Source organism: Balaenoptera acutorostrata, chromosome 19 (genome assembly GCF_949987535.1).
Source record: "Balaenoptera acutorostrata chromosome 19, mBalAcu1.1, whole genome shotgun sequence".
Lineage (NCBI taxonomy): Eukaryota > Metazoa > Chordata > Mammalia > Artiodactyla > Balaenopteridae > Balaenoptera > Balaenoptera acutorostrata.
The window spans coordinates 15,292,823-15,318,131 of record NC_080082.1 but is presented as its reverse complement, the minus strand read 5'-3'; the positions used below and the strand labels follow the sequence as shown (position 1 = coordinate 15,318,131).

Sequence of the window (25,309 nt, the reverse complement as noted above, 5' to 3'; positions counted from 1 at the left end):
TCATTTCTCGTGCTTGTATTATTTTTCAGTTTCTAGCGATCGTCTCTTCCACAAGCTCTAGAATACAGGTCTAAGTCCTTCACTGGCCTACGAGCTGTAACCTGTCGAAAATTATTGATGGATCTAGAGAGAGCATGTGAGGAGAACGTCACAGGGAAGGGCAGAACCTAGTGAGGAATAGTGACATTGTAAGCCATGAGCTGGAGAGGCCCTGTTTTGGGATGACAGGACGGTATATTGGTGAAGGGCCAGCATACTGAATAAAGGCTTATCGCTCACTTAGAACTTTTCTTCTTCACTTAGAAGAGCTTCATGTGCTGGGTTCTAGAACCTTTTTTCTGGGAAACCCTTAATAACGAGACCCTTATCTTTGTGACATGAAAGACTCAGCTTGCGTTTGACTCCTGGTAAAGGGTAGGTTTCTTCCAAGTGGGAAAAGCAGCCCCTCCTAAGGAAGAGACTTCTAACTTTACCCGGCCCCAGAATGTTATTACTGATGGGCACTTTAGAGATCGTCTGGGTTAAGGAGAGACCAGGGGACTGATGGGCAGGGAGCTTAAGGAACTTGGCAGACTTGTCGTCGAGCTGTGATTTGGACCCAGCAAGTCCAGAAATCCTGCCTTTATACCATCTTACTTTGCCACCTGAAACACTGGTGTGTTGGAGCACAAACAACAAAGTACTGTCTGTGTTAAAGCCCTTGTTTTCATGCCACTTGGAGCTAGCATCTTCCTCACCAGCCTCCACTCTTTCTCCTCCTTTACTCTGAAGAAGCAAAAGGATGCAGTGAAAAGAGCTCGGGATTTGTATTTAGACAGACCTAGGTTCAAGGTTCAGCTTCACTATTTGATAGCTGTGTAACCTTAAGCAAATCACTTAACTTCTCTGAGTCTCTATTTCCTTGTCTGTAAAACAAGGATAACGGTGACCTCTGAGGCCTGCCGTTGGATAGGCACTCATTCAGTGATCATGAGCCCCGCAGTGGGGCAGTTTAGGGATTTCCAGTTGCCCTGGGGGTTTTTCTGCCACACTCCCAGTAAACTCTAGAGCACTTGGCTGCTGCTGTACTATAAATGAGAGAATTTTAAAAGGCCCAAGGCTAAAAACAGCACAGAAATGAGTCAAAGGAAGCTCTTTATTGATCGACTCAGCAATGCAGGGCTGAAACCCATCAGCTTCATACCACGTTTTTGTCCCCTCTGCTCCTGTCCAGTTTTCCCTCGGCCTTTCCGGCAAAGGCTTCCAGCCAGCCTTGCATTAGTTGTCAGCTATGGTTTTCTGAACCCAGTCCAGAATGGAGGACACCTTCACATACACACCATACTCGGCAGTAGCACAGCTCTTGTCAAAGCTCAGGATCCCAGCCGCATACCAGGTGTCGTCAGCCTCATCGTGAATGGCAAAGGCGCTGCCGGCATCGCCGTAGCAGGTGTCTTCCTGATACTTGGACAAGCCAGCACAGAAGGTGTGCTCGTTCAGTATCGGCTGCACCCCTACAGGGCTCTTTGGTGTCTTCTTTTCGGGTACTGTGCTGCCTTCGTAGTGCTTTACACACGTGTCTTGGTCAGCCACTGGCAGCATGACGTACTTCAGATGCTCAGTAAAAATGAAGTTGGCATTTCGCCCCCAGCCAGACACATAACCCACACGCCCCACTTCCACATAATCTTTTGAAGGTAGGCAGATGGGCATTACTGTCTCATCAGTGGGCACCTTCTCTCTGAGTTTGATGAGCCCAATGTCTACCTCGGAGTAGTCAGGGTGGAGAAGAACCTTCTCAATCTCCACAAGCTGCTTTTTCCCCACATAGAGTCTTAAAGTAGGAGCAATGTCTTTTGCTTTTGTTTTATTGTCATGACCCAAGAAGAGATTTTTAGCCGTGGTCAGCAACCATTGTTCATTGATCAGCGTGGCCCCTGAGGTGAGATTATTGTGGGAGACCATCTTAGCCTGCCAGGGAAAGCTGCCTTTGGCATCCAGTGAGCCACCAATGATCCTTTGCACCTGAACCACTGGATGCTTGGGCTTTCCGCATGCTGTTGAGGAGAGTAAGAAAATTATGAGCAGAATGTGACCGTCTCCCAGTCTTTCCCAGGGAAGGATAAAATGATCGACTCTTGCTGCTGTCTGAACGATCACTGTTCATTTCTTCAGAGCTAGAAATGTTTACATGCTTTGCCCTTACCTTCTGCTCCTCTTGTTCCCAATGTTTACAGTTTAAAATGATTCTTTTTTTTTTTTTATAATGTTTACGTCACTAAAGCAGAGTTCTATTTCCTGCTTTTCTAACTCACAAAGAAACAAGTAGCCCTGAAGTTTTCAAACTCTGGCTGCTGAACTCTCTGTATATTTAAACAGTCTATCACAGCAAGATGTCCACAGTTCCCTTGAATTCACTGTAAGGACAAGGAGCTACCATGATTCATTCTCTCTGAATAAAGAGGGATGTGATATTATATTTAATAACAGGCAGGTCAGCAGTTCCGCATCCCTCGTAGCAGAAGAGGGTAGGCAAGATCCTTGTGTTCCGAGAGGTTAAAGGAGAGAGCATCAGCTCTTCCTAGTAACAACAGAGTCCTAACCCATCTCCAGCCTCTTGTATCATATTCCCATGGAATAAGGTTTTGTTATGCCCTCCCTTGACCTGTTCTGGAGCTTGCTTTACCCTTGGCCCAGGGCTCTCTAGGTGGGCTATATGTACACACGGAGTTTCCTGATCCTCTGTGGGCAGTGTAGACAGTGGATTCAGTCAATGCCCCACAGGCCAAATGAACAAATCCTTAGTGAACTTTATGGGGAAGTATTACCCGCCTGTGCACTTCTCTGCCCAGCCACCTGTGGTTCTCCCTGGTCCCTCCCCTCGGCTCTTGTGTGCCCAGAGGAAACCGCACAGGGAGGGTGTGCCTCTAGGACATTTCAATCCCTGCTGGCGCACCAACCCCTCAATACCCACTTTCCGTCTGCTTCCCAGGACCCATGATTTCCTACCTGCTTCACACTCAGGGAGTTGCTCTCCAAGGTCCTTATTTAGCCACTGCTTCTCCCTGTTTAAGGTGTACACTCCTGAAACAAAAAGGAAAAAAATGAGCCAAAAGGGAAGTTGTATCTGGACCTAGCGTGGGGAGAGAGGGTATTTAAAGAGCAGAGTCAGAGAAGCAGGAAGCGGGAGGGCAGGGGAGGAGGAGGAGGGGAGGAGCGCTGTGCTAGAAGCTAAGTGTTGGCCACAGTGAAGCCCAGCGGGGCAGAGCAACGGTCAAGGTGACCGTGGCGATCATAGTGACCATGGCAAGGCGGTACGGGGTCGGAATCGGGGTTCAAATCCTGACTCTCCCTATTACAGGCTACCTGAACTTGGGCAAATTACTCAACCTTTCTGTGCCTCAGTTTCAGCAGCAGCAAAGTGAGAGTAATAACAGTATCTCTTGGGAATCCCCTGGCGGTCCAGTGGTTAGGACTCCGCACTTCCAATGCAGGGAGCAAGGGTTCGATCGCTGGTCGGGGAACTAAGGTCCCACAAGCAGTGCAGGGCGGCCAAAATAAATAATGGTATCTTTGCGGAGGGGTGTTGTGAGGACCTGGTGAGCAAGTCCGTGTAGAGCACTTAGAACAGTTCCAGGCGTGCAGTGTTCACTAGGTAAGGGCTCTCTGTCGTCATCACCGTCACCGTCAGTTTGTCGACGTAGACGTCACTCAGAGGGTAGGCTACATGGCGTCACCTCCCTCCCCTTAACAAAGGAGGAAACTTGAGGCTGAGAAAAGTTAATTTGCCCAAAAGGCCACAGCTACCAGTGACAAAACCCTTGTTAGAATCTAAATCGCCTGGCTCCAGAGAACACGTGCGCTTTCTGGACGGTCACCCGGGCTCCACTCCTTGTGGAAATGGTGGGACGGAGGAGGGCCCGGAGACATTCGTCCCGGCCTTACCGTCTCCAGCGCGTAGTTTGTAGTGGGCTTTACACCGATAGCGAACCAAATGTTCCAGGTAGCCATTGGGAATCTCGGGGGGCTTTAAGCAGCTGTCATCTGCAAAGAGAAACAGGAAGAGAAGGTTCGTAGTCAGAAGCTGCCCCTAGAGACCCAAAAAGTCAGAGGAGAAGAAGCTGCTTTGCACATCAACCTCCCTCCACCCCAAATGGAAGCCCTGGGGAGGGCAATCTCCCCTTATTTCTGGCTGGCTCCCCAATTTTCTTCATGATACTGAAAGACCATAGATTAGGATGAGAAGGAGCAATTGGATCTTCCCCAAGAGCGGGTGCAGGTCTGATGGGGTGAAAGTGGATGCAGCAGTGCTGGGAGGTACAGCTCTTGTCCAAACACAGAGACCTACCTGGGGCAGTTGTGGTCTCATTGCTGATTCCCACCGCGAAAAGCTGCCAGCAGACCAGGAGGGCGACAACAGCTTGCAGGGCGCTGCAGAGAAGATGGAAAGGAGCACACAGCTCGTCTCCCCGCTTCACCACACACACACACACACACACACACACACACACAGCTCGTCTCCCTGCTTCACCACACACACACGCACACACACACACCCCTCCCATTAGGCAGCCAGAAAAAATAGATATGGAAGTGCTAGGACCTAGAAGCCCTTCACCCACCCACATGCATAGTTTAGCAGCTTCCCAGTCACCCAGGTTCCAGCATGTTCTGTGCTGCTGGGAATTCTACAGAAGCTTCAGAGAAGAACAACCAAGATAGGAAGGCACATGGGGATTGGGCCTCAGTTTCTGGCAGCATTCAGGAAACATTAAATTGTTAATATATGAGCTCTGCAGCAGAAATCTCACTTGGGCACCCTAAGGTGCTGGGCTACAAGGATACTGCTAATGAAATGTGGATAACTGGAAGATGGGGAAGTGGGGATTTATTATGCTCTTCTCTCTACTTTTTGAAATTTTCCATAATAAGAGGTTTTTTTAAATATACAATTTAAAACACTGATATAGTTTTTTCTATTATTTCATAATTTGACTTCAGGAAATGGTATAGCAAACCCCAGGATTCCAGGTTACCTGGAAGATAACTGGCTCCCTGAAAGGTCGACTGTGCACGTGGGCATCAATGCACAGGCCATACTCACCAGTTAACCATCTCCCTGAAAGATGTCAACTACTCAAATATTGCTTGGTTAAGTTTCTAGTCTCGTTACTTCAACATTTCAAAAAAAATTTTTTATTTTGTTCAAATCTGAGTGCCTGAATTGTGTCACTCAAATGTGTCACTATTGATCTTTCTTATTATACATTTTTAAAAAGAAAAAAAAAATCTGCTAATAGGCATATTCAAAATGCCAGGGGGAATTCCCTGGTGGGCCAGTGGTTAGGACTCAGCACTCTCATTGCCAAGGGCCCAGGTTCAATCCCTGGTTGGGGAACTAAGATCCCACAAGCCGTGTGGCATGGCCCAAAAAAGAAAAAAAATGCCAGGAAGCCTACCACAGGAGCTGCTGGCATCCCCCGTGAAGGTGAAAACTTCATAACCTCAAGGAAAAAGCTATTCCTTAGAGAAAGTCACGTCTCATGCGAAAGACAGCACCATCTGAAAGCATTATCCTTTATCGACACGGAAAAGCAGAGGATTTAACACAGAAAACACTTTATTCACTATAAATTAGCCCATTTGCCTTATTCCTTTGTTATATTTTTGCATCTCTCCTGTAGGCCTCTCCTGTACCTGGGCTGTCATGTAGATAAAAGATATATACAAAGAAGGATGAAATAATCCAGAGGAAAGGGGGGACAGGGCTGAACTGTGGACTCACCTCATCTTTGGTATGTCTGCCTCTGGAAGAGCAGTGCTGTGGGGCACCTTCTGATGCTTTTATGCCTCCGGTGTCTCACTCCACCCCCTTCTCGATTTCATAATCCCTGTGTCTACACACTTCGGCCTTGCTAAGGTCACTCGCATTTTCTGGTAACAAAGCCACAAAAAACATGTCTGTTAAGAGTCGAGCTCTTGCTTCACGCTTGAGTTTCCCCTGGTGTTCTTCATGCTTGAGCCAAAGAAACCTGGCCTTGTCATGACCCCATGTAGCTGCCAAAGTGTTTCCCAAAATCAGCCACTGTGCAGGACTGGGGGAGGAACCGTCAATCTGTGTCTCTTTGTTTTGGATGATTTTCAGCACTGAACAGAGCCTCTCTTGGGGTTATTTCAGATCCCTTAGAGACACTCCTGCAACCTGGCTGAGAGAGGGCTCTAAAGTAATCATGTCCTTTTCAGAATCATTTTCCCCACTCTGTGTTGCCATCTCCTTACTGCTGCAAAGCTCTCCAGCCTGAAATCAGTAAAATGTATTTATTGTATCTTCTCTGATCTCTTTTTCCAAGAAATCACACAAAATTGTTAAAGCTATAGTGTAGACGCAAACTATACTCAATGGCAGTGGTTATCGTGGTTTTATAGTCCAGTAATCAGTCCAGATAGGCAGGTGAGAAAAATAGATGTGCTTTAGTCAGATGTCTGCAGCTGTGTATCCCAAGTACTGTTCAACTGAAATTTAATAACAACTCAATTCATTTATAAAAAACCAGTGGTTCTTAAATTAGAGTGTGCAGAAGAATCCCTTTGGGATATTTAAGGTGGCACTGATGTAATAGCAAAATAACTGGAAACAGCACAAATGTCTATCAATAGGAGAATGGCTAAATAATGTTGGTATATTTGTATAACAGGACATTATACAGCCATGAGAATGAATGAACTATGAAAGAACATGGATAGTGTTATAAACATAATTTTTAAAGAGAACTTCAAGTTTCAGGAGATTATATTAAGAATGATACCACTTTTATAGAGCTCAAAATCAGGCAAACTCAGTAATGGATTCTAAGATATGACACCAAAATCACAAGCAACAAAAGGAAAAATGGATAAATTGAGCTTCATCAAAATTAAAAACTTCTGTGCATCAAAGGATAATATCAAGAAAGTGAAAAGATAATCTATGAATAGGAGAAAATATTTACAAATCATATATCTGATAAGGATTTAATATCCAGAATATATAAAGAACTCTTACAGCAACAAAATAAAAAACAAACAACCCAATTAAACATGGGCAAATGATGTGAATAAACATTTTTCCAAAGAAGATATACAAAAATGGTCAACAAGTACATGAAAAGATGATCAACATTGCTGGAAAATGTCATTAGGGAAATGCAAGTCAGAACCGCAAGACATCACCTTACACCTACAAGTATGACTACAATTACAAGAAAAAAAAAACAATATAATAAGTCTTGGCAAGGATGTGGAGAAATTGGAACTCCCATACATTGCCGGTGGGAATGTAAAATGGAGTAGTATCCGCAAAACGGTATGATGGTTCCTCAAAAAGCTAAACTAGAATTGCCATATGACCCAGCAATTCCGCTTCTAGGTATTTAACCCAAAATAATTGAAAAGGGACTCAAACAGATTCTTTTTTTAAAAAAAATAAATTTATTTATTTATTTTTGGCTGTGTTGGGTCTTCATTGCAGCACGTGCGGGCTTTCTCTAGTTGTGGCGAGCGGGGGCTACTCTTCGTTGCGGTGCATGGGCTTCTCATTGCAGTGGCTTCTCTTGTTGCAGAGCATGGGCTCAGTAGTTGTGGCGCACAGGCTTAGCTGCTTCACAGCATGTGGGATCTTCCTGGACCAGGGCTCAAACCCGTGTCCCCTGCATTGGCAGGTGGAGTCTTAACCCCTGTGCCACCAGGGAAGTCCTCAAACAGATTCTTGTATACCGATGTTCATTGCAGCATTATTCACAATATCCAAAAGTAGAAACAACCCAAATGTCCTTCAACAGATTAGTGGATAAAAATACATACCGTGGAATATTATTCACCTATAAGAAGTTCTGATACATGCTGCAACATTAAACTTTGAAAACATTATGCTAAGTGAAAGAAACCAGAAACAAAGAGACAAATATTATGTGGTTCCACTTGTATGAAATGTTTAGACAGAAAGTAGAATAGAGGCTCCCTGGGGCCGGGGGAAGGGAGGAAAGGGGAGTTATTGCTTAATGGGTACAGAGTTTCTGCTTGGAATGATGAAAAAGTTTTGCAAACAGTGGTGATGTTTGCACAATGTTGCAAATATAATTAATGCCACTGAGTTGTATACTTTAAAATTGTTAAAATCAGAAATTTCATGTTATATATATTTTATCACAATAAAAAAGTTCAAAAAAAATAAACTTCTTTTTCTTAGCCAAAGAAAACTTTTTAAAAACAAGCAAGACTGAACAATATAATGTATAGGCATAGATGCCAAGAAGACAAAAACTTTATTTTTTAAAATTTTAATAGAACAGAAAACAAAATGTAAAATGTTACCTCTCATAGGGAGGCAGAAAGAAGGCATAAGAGAGAAGCACATAGGTAAATATAAACATAAATAAATTATTGTTAATGATCCAACTTTTGGGCTGGGTATAGGTTCATGAAAGTACGCTTTATTGTGCTTTATTTTTAAAAAGACATATCACACATACACATATATATATCACATGTAATACTTATAGGTATCAAATAACATTTAAAAATATGAAGGAGGGGGAAATCATGTGATAGACTTATTAAGAAGCCAAGCCCAGGCCCCTCCTTCCAGAGATTTTGATTCGATAGGTCTGAGCAGGGTCTACAAATCTGCGTTTTAAATGGCCATAACTTCTCCCAGCCCCGTATGCACGCTACTGCGCGACGGTGCAGCTGCATGGTCCTATGAAATGGAGGGGGAGGCTTTCTCTTTGGGCTGCAGCTACCCCTACTAAGGGATCTAAAATGAAACATTTCTGGGGACATCTCTGGTAGCACAGTGGTTAGGACTCCGCACTCCCAATGCAGGGGGCCAGGGTTCAATCCCTGGTCAGGGAACTAGATCCCACATGCATGCTGCAACTAAGAGTTCGCATGCCACAACTAAGGAGACCGCAAGCCGCAACTAAGACCCAGAGCAACTAAATAAATAAAAACTTTTTAAAAATAAAATAAAATAAAATGAAACATTTCTGACCACCACTATAGAATAAAAATTCAGGTGCACAAAAATTTGCATTTCTCTTTCCAGCAAAACCTGAACTCTATTACACCAACCCCTGCTCTTGGGCAACAAGGGAAATTTACAGCCTCCCTGCCCTGGGCATCGTTTATTAGCTTGACAATAAAAAGTGTCCAGCCCAAAGGCCTTCGCTCTTAATTGGGAATCACGATGGGTCAAGATGAGGAGATGGAAAGCGAGAAGCCTCCGTGTAGCCGGCCATAGGAAGTAGTGAATACATTTTATAGGGAGAACAGAAAGCAGAAAAGTTTAAAAGATCAATAAGTCAGGACAGCAATTAGTGGAGGAGCTCAAAGGGCAAAGTTTTGACTTTGGAAGAAAAAATTATTTTTAAAAGTTTGTTCTGCCAATATGGAAGTCTTGAAATTTTGTAAGCTACAGAAAAATAAAAATAAGAAAAAGTTCTCCCATTATTTCACCACCCCAAGACCCAAGACAGCCAGTAACTAACCACTATTAACACTTTAGTGTCACTTCCTTCCAGGCTTTTCTCTGTACACATTTTTACATAGTTTTGATAATTCTTTATACAGAAATTTTGCGTGGTCTGCCTTTTTCACCCAATGTTATAGGCATTTTCCATCTTGCAGCAAATCTCTTTAAAACCATTTTTAATGCCATATTATATTTCTAACTTAAATATCCCCTCATTGTTGCAAATTTAAGGTGATTCTAATTTGTCTTTTATAAATATCTTATATAAACACAGGGAGGTGAGGTAGGAGGCCAGGCTCACTTTATTCCATATGGATATACAATTGATTCTGGCATCATTTACTAAAAATCTTAAGTGTTCAGCTTGATGAATCTTTATATAACTCCTGTGTAATCAACACTCAGATCAAGATTTAGAATATTTCCAGCCCCCAAGAAGCCTGCTTTGGGTTCCTTCCAGTCAACACCCAACCCCCAAAAAGCAACCATTGTTCTGACTTCTCTATCTTGATAGAATAAGTTTGCCTGTTCTTGAACTTCATATAAATAAAAGCAAATAGTAGTCATTCTTTGTTTCTGGCTTCTTTTGCCCATCATTATGTATGTGAGAATCATCCATGTTGTCATAGTAGTTTACTTCTTTTTTTTTCTTTCATTGCTGAGAAGTATTCCACTGTATGAATAAACCACAATTGATTTATCCATTCTCCTGTTTATGGATGTTTGAATTTATTCCAGTTCAGGGCTATTATAAATAAAGCTGCTTTGAACATTCTTGCATGTCTTTTGGTGGATGCATGCACTCATTTCTCTTGGATAAATACTTTGTTGTGTCAACGGTAGGCATATATTTAGCTTTGATAGGTACTACCAAATGGTTCTCCAATATACACTCCCAGCAGCAATATGGCAAAGTTCCAGTTGATCCATATCCTCGCCAATGCATTATAATTTTAGCCATTCTGGTGCATATGCAGTAAAATATAATAATGACTTTATTTGCATTTCCCAGACATCAAATGATACGTGGAGCACTTTTTATATCCTGTTGGTCCATTTAGATATTCTCTCTATGAAATGTCTTTTCCTTGTTGATTTGTTAGGAGCTGGGTTTTTTTGTTTATTTTTAAAGATACTTTGAACACTAATCTTTTGTTAGGTAAATTTATTGTCAACATCTCGCATTCTAAGGCTTGTCTTTCACTCTCTTAATCGTGTATTTTGATGAACAGAAGTACAATTTTTTTTTTTAGTTTATTTTATTTATTTTTTAGTTTTGGCTGCGTTGGGTCTTCGTTGCTGCGCATGGGCTTTCTCTAGTTGCAGCGAGCGGGGGCTACTCTTCGTTGCGGTGCGTGGGCTTCTCATTGCTGTGGCTTCTCTTGTTGTGGAGCACGGGCTCTAGGCACGCGGGCTTCAGTAGTTGTGGCACACGGGCTCAGTTGTTGTGGCTCGCGGGCTCTAGAGTGCAGGCTCAGTAGTCATGGCGCATGGGCTTAGTTGCTCTGTGGCACGTGGGATCTTCCCGAACCAGGGCTTGAACCCGTGTCCCCTGAATTGGCAGGCTGATTCTTAACCACTGCGCCAGCAGGGAAGCCCCGAATTACAGTAGTTCTGAATTTTAATGTCCTAATTTATCAGCTTTTTAAATTTTATGGTTAGTGTTTTTTGTCCTGATTAAGAAATCTTTGCCTATAAGATTATGACAACATTCTCTTAAATTTTATTCTAGAAGTCTATCTTCATATTTAGGTCTATGATCCACATGGAATTAATGTTCATGTATGATGTGAGATAAAAGTTCAGGTTCATTTTTTTCCATATAGATAAGCAATTGCTCCAGTATCATTTACTATAATGATCATCCTTTGCTCCTAATTTGCAGTGGTATCTTTGTTAGAAGTTAGATGACCATATATGTGTTGGTCTCTTTCTGTATTTTTTATTCTGTTCCATGAATCTATTTGTTTAATCTTAGGCCAATGCCACAGTCTTAATAAGGAGTAGTTAACAGTAAATCTTGCTATCTGGTATTTCAGGTGTTCCAAATACATTCTTCTTCCTCAAGATTGGTCTGACTGACTACTCTAGGTCCTTTGCACTTCATCCTCATATAAATTTTATTTTTTAATTAATTTTTATTGGAGTATAGTTGATTTACAATGTTGTTATTTTCTGCTGTACAGCAAAGTGAATCAGTTATACATATACATATATCCACTCTTTTTTAGATTCTTTTCCCATATAGGCCATTACAGAGTATTGAGTAGAGTTCCCTGTGCTATACAGTAGGTCCTTATTAGTTATCTATTTTATATATAGTAGTGTGTATATTTCAGTCCCAATCTCCTAATTCATCCCTCCCCCCCCTTACTCCCTGGTAACCATAAGTTTGTTTTATACATCTGTAACTCTATTTTTATCTTGTAGGTAAGTTCATTTGTACCCTTTTTTTTAGATTCCACATATAAGCAATATCATACCATATTTGTCTTTCTCTGTCTGACTTATTTCACTTAATATGACAATCTCTAGGTCCATCCATGTTGCTGCAAATGGCATTATTTCATTTTTTATGACCGAGTAATATTCCATTGTGTGTGTATGTGTGTATATATATAGAGAGAGATAGCTATAGATATAGATATATAGATATAGATATAGATATAGATATAGATATAGATATAGATACACACCACATCTTCTTTATCCATTCCTCTGTTGATGGACATTTAGGTTGCTTCCATGTCCTGGCTGTTGTAAATAGTGCTGCAATAAACATTGGGGTGCATGTATCTTTTTGAATTATGGTTTTCTTTGGATATATGCCCAGGAGTGGGATTGCTGGATCATATGGTAGCTCTGTTTTCAGTTTTTTAAGGAACCTCTATACTGTACCAACTTACATTCCCACCAACAGTGTAGAAGGGTTCCTTTTTCTCCTCACCCTCTCCAGCATTTATTGTTTATAGATTTTTTGATGATGGCCATTCTGACTGGTGTGAGGTAATACTTCATTGTAGTTTAGATTTGCAATTCTCTAATAATTAGTCATGTTGAACATCTTTTCATGTGCCTCTTGGCCATCTGTATGTCTTCTTTGGAGAAATGTCTATTTAGGTCTTCTGCCCATTTATTGATTGGGTTGTTTGTTTTGTTTTGTTTTATATTGAGCTGCATGAGCTGTTTGTATATTTTAGAGATTAATCCCTTGTCGGTCTCTTTGTTTGCAAATATTTTCTCCCATTCTGTGGGTTGTCTTTTCATTGTGTTTATGGTTTCCTTTGCTGTGCAAGAGTTTTAAGTTTAATTAGATCCCATTTGTTTATTTTTGTTTTTATTTTCACTACTCTAGGAGGTGGATCAAAAAAGATCTTGCTGCAATTTCTTGTACCTCTTTCATTAGATTTATTCCCAAGTATTTGATTTTTAATGCTATTGTAAATGATATTTTAGTTTAATGTGCTAATTGTTTATTACTAATATAGGAAAGTACAATTTATTTTCATATATTGACTTGTATCCAGCAATCTTGGTAAATTCACTAATCAAATCTAATACTTTGATTAATGTTCTACATTTTTAGGTACACAGTCATGCCATTTGCAAATAATGGCTCTTTTACCTCTTCTTTTCCAATCTTTAACCTTTATACCTTATTTCTTTTTCTCACTTTATTGCACTAACTAGGATTTTCATTACAGTGTTAAATGGAAGTAGGGAGTGGACATCCTTGTCTTGTTCCCAAACTCAAGAAGTCAGAAAACATTCAAAATTTCACTCTTAAGTTAGTTGTAGGCTTGTTTTGTTTTGTGTTGTTTTGAGGTTGTTGTTTGTTTGTTTTTTTTTAGGTATCCTTTATAAGATTAAGGAAATTTCTTTCTATTCTTAGTTTGTTGAAGTTTTTTTTTTTTTTAACATAAAGAGATGTCAAATGCTTTTTCTTTATCCACTAAAATCTTCTCTTTATTGTGTTAATGTGGTGAATTACATTGATTGATTTTTGAATGTTAAACCACCCTTGCATTTCTTTTTTTTTTTTTTTAGAAATTCACGTTCTTTTATTTATTTATTTATTTATTTATTTATTTATGACTGTGTTGAGTCTTCGTTTCTGTGCGAGGGCTTTCTCTAGTTGCGGCAAGTGGGGACCACTCTTCATTGCGGTGCGCGGGCCTCTCACCATCGCGGCCTCTCTTGTTGCGGAGCACAGGCTCCAGACGCGCAGGCTCAGTAATTGTGGCTCACGGGCCCAGTTGCTCCGTGGCATGTGGGATCTTCCCAGACCAGGGCTCGAACCCGTGTCCCCTGCATTGGCAGGCAGATTCTCAACCACTGCGCCACCAGGGAAGCCCCCACCCTTGCATTTCTGAAATTAACTTCAATTTCTCATAATGTAGTAGAATTTTTAAATATTGCTGGGTTTCATTTGCTGATTTTTCTAAAGGATTTTTCCATCTGAGTTCATGGTAAATATTGGCCTATGATTTTCCTTTCTTGTAATGTCCTTAACAAGATTTCATATTAAGGTTATGTTGATCTCGTAACACAAGTTGGGGAGTGTTCCTTATTTCTCTATTCCATGAAAGAGCTTATGTAGGATTGACACTATTTCTTCCTTAATTGTTTGGAGGAGTTTGGTAATGAAGGCCTACAGGCCTATAGTTTCCTGTGGGAAAACTTAAAATTTCAGATTGTTTCTTGAATAGATAAGGGACTATTCAGAGTTTCTGTTTTTTCTAGTGGTAGGTTGTGTTTGTCTAGAAATTTACCCATTTCAGCAAAGTTGTCAAATTTATTGGCATAAAGCTGTTTCCACCATTACTCTATTATATTTGTAATATCAGTAGGATTAGTAGTGATGCCCTGTCCTGATATTGGTAATTTGTGGGGGCTTTTTCCCTTTTTTCTTGAAAAATCTTGCTAAGGATTTATCGATTTTATTCATCTTTTCAAAATTCAAACTTTTGCTTTAGTTGATTTTTTTCTATTGTTTGCCTCTTTTTCTTTCAATGATTCCCACTCTTAACTTTATTATTTCCTCTTTTTTTCTTACTTTAATTTTTTAATTTTCTTTTTTGAACTTCTTAAAGCAGAAACTTTTATCAATTTTAACTTTTCATTTCTAATGCATGTATTTAAAACTACATATTTTCCCCTACATGCTGCTTTACCTATATCCCATAAGTTTTCATATAATTTTTATCTATCAGTTTTAAATATTTTCTAATTTCCATTTTATGTCTTGTTCATTCCATGATTATTTAAAAGTATGCTGTTTAACTTGCAAACATTTGGAGATTTTAAAATTATTTTTCCACTGTTGATTTCTAGTTTAATTCCACAGTGGTCAGAGAATATACTCCATATGATTTTGATCCTTTGAAATTTATTGAGACTTGCTTTATGGCCTAGCATATGACCTGTTTGGATAAGTGTTCCATGTGTAGTTAAGAAGACAGCAGTTCTTGGGTATAGTGTTCTAAAAGTGTCAATTAGGTCAAGTTTGTTAATTGTGCTGTTCAAGTCTTGTATAGCCTCACTGAGTTGTTTCCTGCTTTTTGTGTTAGTTACTGAAAGAAAGATTATAAATTTGTCTATTTTTTCTTTAAGTTCTGTCATTAGGTACATACAAATTTAGGTTTGTTACATCTTCCTTTTAAGTTGACTCTTTTTTTTTTTTTTTTTGGCTGCATTGGGTCTTAGTTGTGGCACATGGACTCTCTCATTGAGGCGCACGAGCTCAGTAGTTGTGGTGCGCGGGCTTAGCTGCCCCGCAGCATGTGGGAACCTAGTTCCCTGACCAGGGATCGAACCCACGTCCCCTGCATTGGAAGGCGTATTCTTTACCACTTCACCACCAGGGAAGTCCCTAAGTTGACTCTTTATCGTTATGAAATGTCCTTGTTTATCTCTAGTAATTTTTCTTGCCATAAAGTCTCTTGATCTGATGTTACTCAAGACACACCAACTTTCTTTTGGTTAGTGTTTTCATGGTATATTTTTTCTATCTATTTACCATATAATTGGTATTTGATTTTTTAAATCACTTCTGACAATCTTTGCCTTTTAATTGGAATGTTTCATTTATTTACCTTTAATGTAATTAATAGAATTGGTTTCATCTACCATCGTGCTATTTGTTTTGTATTTAATCCTTAAGTTCTTTTCTCTTTATTTCTCCTTTTCTGCCTTTTTTTCTTCGTATTACTCAGTTTTAAAAAATATCCTCTATTAACATTTTTGGTTATATATTCTTGTATTATTTTTCTAGTGGTTACCCCAAAGATTTCAAGGTATGCATCCTTGACTTATTATAATCTGCTTTAAATTAATGCCTTTACCACTCCCCAAATAATACAAGAACTTTACAATTTAAGTCTCTTTACCTTCTCCCATTCTTTATGCTACATATTATAACTCCCATAATCATTTTTTAAAAACAGTTGCTAGCAGGTAGATATGATATAATTTGAAATGTGAGTAAATAGAAGCCAAGAAGACAAATTCACTGTTGTGGAAATTAAAAGGAAGGGATAAAATCAAGAGAATTTTCAGAAAAACAAATTGTAAAACTCAGTGAGTGATCTAATATGAGGAGGGCAAAGGAAAGACAAGGCTTGAAAATGACTCAAGGTTATAACCTTGAGACTCAGGGTCTCAAGGGGATAGATATGAAAAGACTAGGACTGGGATTTGGCGTGTGTATGGGAAGAGAAAACACTGAGCTCAAGTTTTGAAATGAATGTTATGTAAAATTGGGGTGTGAAGGATGAAGCAGAGGACCAGATTTGGAAATCATCTAAATATATAACAATTTTACTAGAAATTGCATGAGGAATGAGTTTATCAGGGCACCAAATATAAAAGGAGGCATATTCATTCATTCATTCATTCATTCATTCATCAAATATTTATCAAGTGTCTACAATGTGCCTACATGTCCTAAGTGCTGAGGACATAACAGAGAACAAATCAAACAAAACCCCTGCCCTCCTGGAGCTGACATTCTAATGGGAATATAATGGATGCTTAGTGGTTGGAGTTAAAAAGACATCATTAATTGAGACAGAGGAGTATGCAGTATATAAGCAGAATCTGTAAAGATGCTGTCCATGAAACCTAGGAGTTGAAGAAAAGCTTGAATAAGGCAGAAATACCGTACTTCAATGGCTCCCAAACTTTGCTGTACTTTAGAGTCTCCTGGGGAGCTTTTAAAAATCCTGATGCCCAGGTCATACCCCATCCCTGTTACATCCGAATGCATGGGTGTAGGCGCCAGGCACCAGCATTTTTTAAAGATAGCCAGGTGATTCCAAATGCAGCAGAGTTTGGGAACCACTGTCATATTTCATCGAATTTAATATGCTATGAAATGTAAGAAAGAGAAAATTCTGCCAATTAAACTCTGACAAAATGCTTAAGATACCATCAATGCAAGATGCATCTCAATTTCAGAAGTGTTATAATGGAACAATAATCAGCATCTTAGAATTGATGAGACTCTCTGGTCACAAGTGCATGGGCAGCCATGGAATGAGACCATTGGATTTTCCCAGGAGTGCACATGACTTTAGAACAGAATGATTAGTTGGGTGTTGAATTCAGAACAGCACATGTTGTTCAAAATTTCAGTTCATCTTGATAAGAAAATTAAACAAAGACGTTCCTGCTGTTATGCCTCTTTCTAGGTTATCTCCAAATTTCAGTTCGTCTTGATAAGAAAATTAAACAAAGATGTTCCTGCTGTTATGCCTCTTTCTAGGTTATCTCCCTTTTCCTCAGGGACCAGGAACTACGAAATCCTAGTGTGCCCAGAACATGGACATTGGTTCCCAGAGATACTTCCTTAGTGCCAGCAATTCTCTTTGCAAAAACTGGGCCACTGGCAGACATACAAACAGATATTTTAAGCCTTTTAAAAAGCTTCTCTAAACTAGCACCAACCCTGACACTTTATAAATGAGGAACTTCCAAGTTTCAGACTTCTAAATCAAATATTATCCTCAGACCAGCTTCCTATCAGTAAAGACAGCCAACCAGAGATGGTAAACCCACAGTCTGTCAAAACTTCAAACATAATCTGCCTTCCCCAGGATGAAATTGGTCAGAAGTCAGAGTGTAAGGATCTTAGGATAAGTTTTAAAAACTATATTCCAAAGAGTTCATATAAACTTTCCTCAGTTTCTCCAACTGCATTCATAGGACAGAAAGCAAGGACTTCTTCTAGGTCCCAGGAAACAGGTAGGGGCCAGGTTGGCATTTGTTTTTCACCTTAATCACTACACCCAGCAGTGCCCGACACACACACACACACACTCAGTTCAGTTTGCTGAATTGAACGGGTGGTAAACAGAGCCTCTGCCCTCAAAGAGTTCAGAGTGGTGGAGAAATGAGTACTGCAACATAATTAAATGCTGCCTGTCACATCAGCTTCTATCTGCAGTAAAGAGCAGGCCCTCAGAGGCGTGAAAGCTGTTGGTAGAACCAGCCCTCCAAGTACCTCAGGAGAGTGGGCACCCGCCGCGTGATAATAACAGCTGACATTGTCAGAGTCCTTGCTGTGTGCCAGGCACTGCTGGGTGAGCTTTCTGTGTGTTTGTTCATGTAATTCTTCAACAGCACCTAAGCAATAGATCCTTTTATTATCTAATAACCGCATTTTTACAAATGGTTACAGAGAAGAGAAGGAACTTGCTCGAGGTAACACCGCTACCTTGAGGCAGGATTCAAACCTGGGCGGAGCCCTCGGCCACCTTAAGGTACTGCCTCCCCTACACGAGGGACCTCACTGGATTTTCAAGGCCCCTCACATAACCAGCCTTGAGTTCTCACAATTAGAGTCACTTTTAAGGGTCGACTAGGGACAAATCCTGTACTGAATTAAGACATTATTACCTGGAAGGGATAACAAACTTGCTAGCTAACCTCACTAGTCAGGGTAAGGATATCAGTTCTGAGTGGCTATCAAAGCCCATTAAGAATCGTGTGTATCATTAAAACCAGGACCCTGGCAGTGATACCCAGCAGAGAGGGCAGGGAAGACCCTAAAGCACTGGCACCCAAAGCTGGCGAAGCCTGATGCTGCAGAGGTGAGCCCCTGTCCAGACCCTGAGAGCACCACAGCGGGCAAGCAGGAAGAGCCACGTGGGCCTCGGCTGCAAAACGCATTAGGAAATAGACCAAGGAAACTGCCTGGCAAGCATTTGGGAACAGTCACCCCTGGGTGCCAGCCACATTCTGGGTGGAGTTGAGCCATCCACCCCAGTCCCATGACAGATCTCTCTAGATGGAATGGTGTTAAAATGGAGCTCTGCTTCTGAGTCAGTGCAAGAAATCAGGAGTTTGTGTAATTATGGCTCCAGGAAATAGTATGAAACTAGTCCTGGCCACAGAGAAATCAGCGTAGCTGCAACCTGCTAAGCCCCCAGGTGGCCCTCCTCTCTGCTAGGGAAGCCCTGGGCTCCTTCCTCTGTTGTTGGGTGTAACCCAGTGGATTCTGGCCAGTTGTGTTTGTACAGTTGACCCTTGAATAAGGGTTTGAACGGTGTGGGTCCACTTATACACAGATTTTTTTCAATAAACACGTACTACAGTACTGCACGATCTGTGGTTGGTTGAATCTGGGGACCATAAAGTTATACACAGATTTTTGACTGCACAGAGGTCAGTGCCCCAACCCCTGCGTTGTTCAAGAGTCAACGGAATTTGTATCTTCTGAGATTTGGAAAGATGGTGGAAAACTCAGCTATCTTCATCCCCAACACATGGCACGGCCACCGGCAGGAAGTAGGATCTCAATAAATGATTCTTGGAAGAATGAGTGAGTGAAAGAACAAATGAATAAGGGCCAGCTGTATTCACACACACACATGTGTATACATACATGTTTGTATGTGTGCATATAAATATATATTTGTATGGTTGTGTGTTTGTTTTTTAATGGTTATGTTAGAGTCTCGACTGTAGTTGAAATTCTCATCTAACCAGCGTGAATTTTTTAGGATCCAAGACATGGATTCCACACTTTTTGCTCTGTTGAGGTAGGAAGGTGTCACTAGATCCAGTAACCCTACAAATTCCACATCCAATAGAATGGACGAAGCTCGGCAGGCTACCGGCTTCTCACATAACCAAGGGCTGAAATGGCAGCACCTCAGTTATAGCTTGCACTTGTCTGGGCAGGAAGTGGGTTGTGCTGCCCCAGGAGACCTTCTGACCCTCCAGGCACAGCTTTGTTCCTGGACCCAACCAAGTCGACCCTAGTGATTAAAGGGGTGGCAGGTGGTGCGGGCAGGTTGCGTTTACGTGCTGTAACTCTTTGTTTCCTGTGGGACACTTGCCAAATGTGGCTTTCAACACCCAGGAAGCCTCTCCCTGTCTGGCAAGAATGTGGGGAGTTTTCATGTTAATTGCATTTCCTCCCCAAAAGGCCCTGCCCTTCGGAGCCTGGACCCTGTGTTGCTGCCCAGGTATTTCACAAACACCCCCTGTCTGCCGGTGCTGGGTCATTCCCACCCTGCCCCTGCACACACACCTCGGCCCTGTCCACCGGTGTCCTCTGAGCTGTGACAGCCACACTAACTTCATTTCCCACATTTACAACCACAAGTTTCTTACAAAAATTTCCCTGACTGCCAAGATTCCACAGGTAACATGATAGTCTGAGCATATTCTCACACTGTGCTAGCACCAGAGATCTGCACCTGGAGGAAAGAGAAATCTTGACATGGGTCTTAGCCAAGTAGGAAGCAGATAACATATCTTCCAGGCAAGTACAAGACTACAGTAAGTCTCAATCTGGCTTCTTTATTAGCTGGGATTAAATTTGGCTAAATATGAGGGAAAACCCCAATTGACAGTGACTTAAGCACACAAGGTTTTATTTCCTCAAATAAAAGAGGTAGGGAAATAAGCAGACAGAGCTGGTATGAAGCCCCTTCCAACTTATGCCTCTGGGATGACCTTGATCCTCAGGTCTAAAAAGGCTGCCAAAGCTCCAGACATCATGATCCGGGCAGCGGCAGACTTCCCAGAAGTTGCACACGGTACTTTCATACGTATCTCACTGAGTAGAATTTGGTCATATATCCACATGCAGCTACAGCAGAGATCAAAGGCTAAAGGAAATATAGCCTCTATTCTGGGAATCCAGAATGTAGAACCGTTTATAAGACAACTCGCCTGATGTCTTCAGAGGTGACGGCTTCAGATTTAAAAAGACTAAAGAAACATACAGGTGAGTCTTGATTGACTCTAGAAGTTATTTTTAGGACAATGGGGAAACTTGGAATATGGACTAAATGTTAGATGATATTAGGAAATCATGGCTGTTTTCTTAGGTGGGATCATAGAGTTATGTTTTCATAGGAACATATCCTCATTTTTAGCAGATGCAGGCTATGAAGTACTTAGGAGTGAAGTGTCCTGACATCTACCGTTTCCTTCAAAATGGTTCATCAAAATACTGTATATAAATAGATTAAAAAGATTGGTAAGAAAAGCATGGAAAAGATAGAAGGAATTAATGAGTCTAGGTGGAGGGGGTATAGATGTTTGTTACACTATTCTTTCAACTCTTCTTATGTCTAAATGCCTTATAATAAAAATTGGGGGAGAGTAATTCTCTATTTGGTTTGGCTGTTCCACAGTCTTTTTCACATAAGGTTGACTACCTCCTGATGAACAGGAATGCTGTTCCTGTCGGCACTCTGGAGCCAGTCAGTTCAGAGGGTCTGAGGGTAGTGGGTTGAATCCTGAGTCTTAACCAGGGTGGATCTCAGAGTTTGTGGGTGTGGAGAGAGAAGACGGCATCTTGGCCCTCAACTTCTCCAAGGGTATCCCCTATCACCGAGATTTTAGCACAGCAGCAAGGATCCACAAGTCCCATCACCTATCTGAGAAAACAAATAGATAGAAAATGAATCCAAGACATCTTGTATAGCGGAGGGCTCAGTGGTATATCAGGATACTACTGGGTAGAGTAGAGCAAGTGCTCGACTTGAAATTAGGAGACTCTGTGCTCCCTCTGCCGTTTCTGCCCATATCATCTTGGGGCAGGCACTTAACTTCAGTTTCCTCATCTGTAAAATGCGGATCATAATCTCTACCTCACCTACCTCACACAAAGCTGTCTGAAGATCAAAGAAGACACTGTGTGTGATTTGCTGTAATTTGTGATTTGCTGGCTGGCACTGTGGTCCCTACAGAATGTCCCCCACTTCTATGGGGCTCTGAGCTTCGATCACTAGATCCCATTTGACCACCTTATTTCAGACCAATCAAGTGCCCAGGGCGAGTATCTATGAAAGCTTTTTTATAAAAAGTAATGGCACACAGGAAGTCTGTATGTTAAAAGAAGATGAACTTTTGAGGGAGAAGAGAAGGGAAAAGGGACTAATAATACTTCTCAGAGGTCCTGTAAGGCCTTTTACCTTCATCAGAAGGAGATACTCAGGCCCTGGGGCCCAGTTCTGCTGATTCCCAGCTGCCTGGTTTGGGGAGGTTATTTAATCTCTCAAAGCCCTCATTTTATCTGTGAATACAAGCACAGTAATACCTATTTGCAGGACTTTTAGGATGATTAGAAACATTAAAAATATTGTTTATTAAGAGATTAGGATGTGCTGAGCCATATTGCCCTTAGTATTTAATCCTCAGAACAGCCCTTTGAGATGGGTCTGTCCTCCCCATTTTACACATTAGGAGACTGAGGCCCACAAAAGTTACATGATGCCCACAGCAGGAGGAAAGACATGCAGGATCGCCTGAAACAAGTGAGAATGGGTGAACCCAGGGAAAGCTACACCCCTTCCGTTGCCCTTCCCTGCGGGGTTTTTTTTTTTTTTAACATTTATTTATTTATTTATTTGGCTGCGTCGGGTCTTAGTTGCGACACACGGGATCTAGTTACCTGACCAGGGATCAAACCCGGGCCCCCTGCAGTGGGAGTGCGGAGTCTTAGCCACTGGACCACCAGGGAAGTCTCCCTGTGGGTCTTATTTGAAGTCTCTTCTCTCTCTCTCCCAGATACGCAAACACACACACACACACAAATGGATGTGGCAATCACACTGGCTGCAGCCCAAAGTGGCTTGCTAAACCCACAATTCCTTTTTTCTTTTTCCACCAAGGAAGAGACATAATGGAAGCTATCTCCAGTGAGAAAGTGGAGAAGGAACAAGTTTATTCCAGGGCAGTACTTGAAAATCCCACTGTGGAGCAGCCTAAGAGGAAAGGGGCCCTCTCTTACAAAGTTGTAGAGAAAGTATAAACTGAACAACCCCCTCTAACAGCAATCTGGAGGTAACTATCAACATTTTAAGTGCACATAACCTTTGCCTGAGCGATACCATTTCTGGGAATCTATTCCACAGAAATTCTACTGGAAGAGCACAAAGATACATAAACCAAGAGACTCGCTGATGTACTGTTTGTGATGTGAAAAACAAACAGCCTACACGTCTAGCCATAAGCAAATACTGATATATCTGAGCTGTGGAAAACCAAAGGGCTGTTAGAAAGAGCAAGGTAGATTGAAGGGACGGACATTGAAAGACTCCATGATTATATGGGGAAAAAAAGCAAGTTGTGAAATAAGATTTAACTTACTACTTATATTTGACTAATGTGAAATTGGCAGGTGATGCACACAACAGAAAATGCAGGAGTCAATAATGTAAATCATATTAGCAGTTCTGCACACTAATCCACCCAACCGTCCTGGGCCTCACGGGGCATTGGCAACCTGGGCCTCCTCCCATGTGTCTCCCAGCACTGAGCTTCTCTGGGCTGAGTGTAGTTTCCAGCGTTAAGAAAAACAGGTACTCCTTGCACCACAGGGCCCCTGAGCGCAAGCCAACTACTCACGCTGGTGCTCAAGAGAAACAGCAGCCCGTTAAAGCGGTGCTAAAAGACAGGTTATCAGTCTCCAACAGAGAACCTTCCAAAGGGTAACTCTTCCCCTTTCCTTCCGCCTTTCCCTGAACAGTTCAGTCATAAAGCCATTAGTTGGCACAGAGCAGGGTAGGTGCCTGCAATGGCAGCACAAGAGGAGCAAGGGGCTCAAAGTAGAATATCAACACCCATACAGAACGAAGAGGGTGCCCACAAAGTGTGTGTGTGTGTGTGTGTGTGTGTGTGCGTGTTTGTAAGCATTTGGTGAGGAGCATCAGAGTCCTAGCTTATAAGGAAAGTGACCATGCAGGGGGACAGGCCAGCAAAAAAGTCAGAGCCTAAATGAGGTGAGGGGGATGTCTGCCCCCGGGAGCAGCCTGGGGCAGGTATCAGAGCTGTACAAAGTGAGGAGAGTGCCCAAGGGGTAAGGGATGGTGAAAGAGGTCAGGACCCAAGCAAGGAAGAAGGATGCCAGCACACGGTAGGGGGTGGAAACCAGAGATTACTTACATATGAGAGGACTGATCAAATAAGAAAAGAGTGTAAGTATAAAGGTAGGCAGGGTTTCCACAGTCAGAGAAGAGAGTTACAAATATGGGAAGGGAAGAAACTAGAATGAAACTTATGGTTTGGGATTGGAATTGAAGGTATCAGTCTGAACTCATGGTTTTCAATATAGAGAGATATAGAAATATAGATGTATGTGTACATGTATATTCCCTAGCTCTGTCCCTGGTCAGGGCACTAAGATCCTGCAAGCCGTGCGGTGTGGACAAAAAAAAAAAAAAAAGTTCTTTGTACTGTTCTTCTTGAAACACTTTTATATGTGTGTGATAGATTTTTTAAAAAAGACAGAATAGCTATGGGTATGTGCTTGCATATACAAAGAAAACTGACTGGAAAAATCTAGATGGATACAAAAGTTAACTGTGACTACCTCTGATATGTGGGATTGTTTGAGGGGGGAAGGAGGTAGACGACATTTATTTGGGGGCTATACTGTTTAATTCATGAATAGGTATTATTTTCATACTAAGATTTTTTTTAAGAGATTATTACCTCTATTTTTTAATTATTTATTTATTTATTTATTTTTGGTTGCACCAGGTCTTAGTTGCTGCATGTGGACTCCTTAGTTGCGGCTCCAGGGCTCCACAGTTGTGGCTCACCAGCTCCTTAGTTGCGGCACACGGGCTCCTTAGTTGTGGCATGCAAACTCTTAGTTGCAGCATGCATGTGGAATCTAGTTCCCTGACCAGCGATCAAACCCGGGCCCCCTGCATTGGGAGCACAGAGTCTTATCCACTGCACCACCAAGGAAGTCCCTAAGATTCTTTTTTAAGAAACAGGAAAAAGATCTTTATAAAAGACAGCAGGAGACTGACGGTTGGCTTCTTGGCAGAGGCAGTGGGCAGAGGCTGAGGGCTGAGGCCGAGATTCAACGATGAGACAAGGACATATTACCTCTACAGCAGCTACAGGCCTCTCCACAGAGCTACCAAGAAATTTTAAAATCAAACCTGCACTGAGGTGAAGGGAATAAAGGCAATTTCCTGTTGGCTGCGAAGGCGTACTGACATCTACAGCACTTCCCAGCCGAGGTTTTCAACCTCCCATCACCATTTGCTTTTCAGTTTTGAAAAGGTTAGCGTTTCTCTGTTTCTTTAGTTAATGACTAGACCTCTTGAGCCTCTTGTCTAGTGTCTTCAAGCACCTCGAGAACCTGCCTGCCCAATGGCCCACAAGTCACAGATTTTTAAAGCAGGGGGACAACAAGCCCATTTTCTGAACTGTGTCTCTCCAAAATTGCCATGTTGAAATCCAGACTGGCAGTATCTCAGAATGTGACCTTGTTTGGAGACAGGGCCTTTACAGAAGTAATCAAGTTAAAATGACCAGCATGACCAGTGTCCCTCTAAGAAGAGG

The 25,309-nt window shown here is 41.7% G+C and overlaps 1 protein-coding gene across 1 annotated transcript; it reads right to left on the bottom strand.

Annotated features, from left to right (window-relative positions):
* Positions 1-1,257: 1,257 nt before the first annotated feature.
* Positions 1,258-5,841, bottom strand: LOC103021151 (haptoglobin). The gene is made up of 5 exons (XM_007198324.3): positions 5,765-5,841; positions 4,328-4,410; positions 3,925-4,023; positions 2,989-3,063; positions 1,258-2,036 (listed from the first exon to the last, which is right to left on the bottom strand). Exons 1-5 carry the CDS (start codon positions 5,767-5,769, stop codon positions 1,258-1,260), a joined length of 1,041 nt encoding a protein of 346 aa, XP_007198386.2. The 5' UTR covers positions 5,770-5,841.
* Positions 5,842-25,309: the final 19,468 nt, after the last annotated feature.

Bases quoted from the DNA above. Each gene is read 5' to 3' on its own strand.
- LOC103021151 (XM_007198324.3), bottom strand. The intron at 3,064-3,924 runs GTAAGGCCGGGA...TTTTTGTTTCAG, and splicing joins CAAACTACGCGCTGGAGACG to GAGTGTACACCTTAAACAGG. The intron at 2,037-2,988 runs GTAGGAAATCAT...TCTCCTCAACAG, and splicing joins ACTCCCTGAGTGTGAAGCAG to CATGCGGAAAGCCCAAGCAT.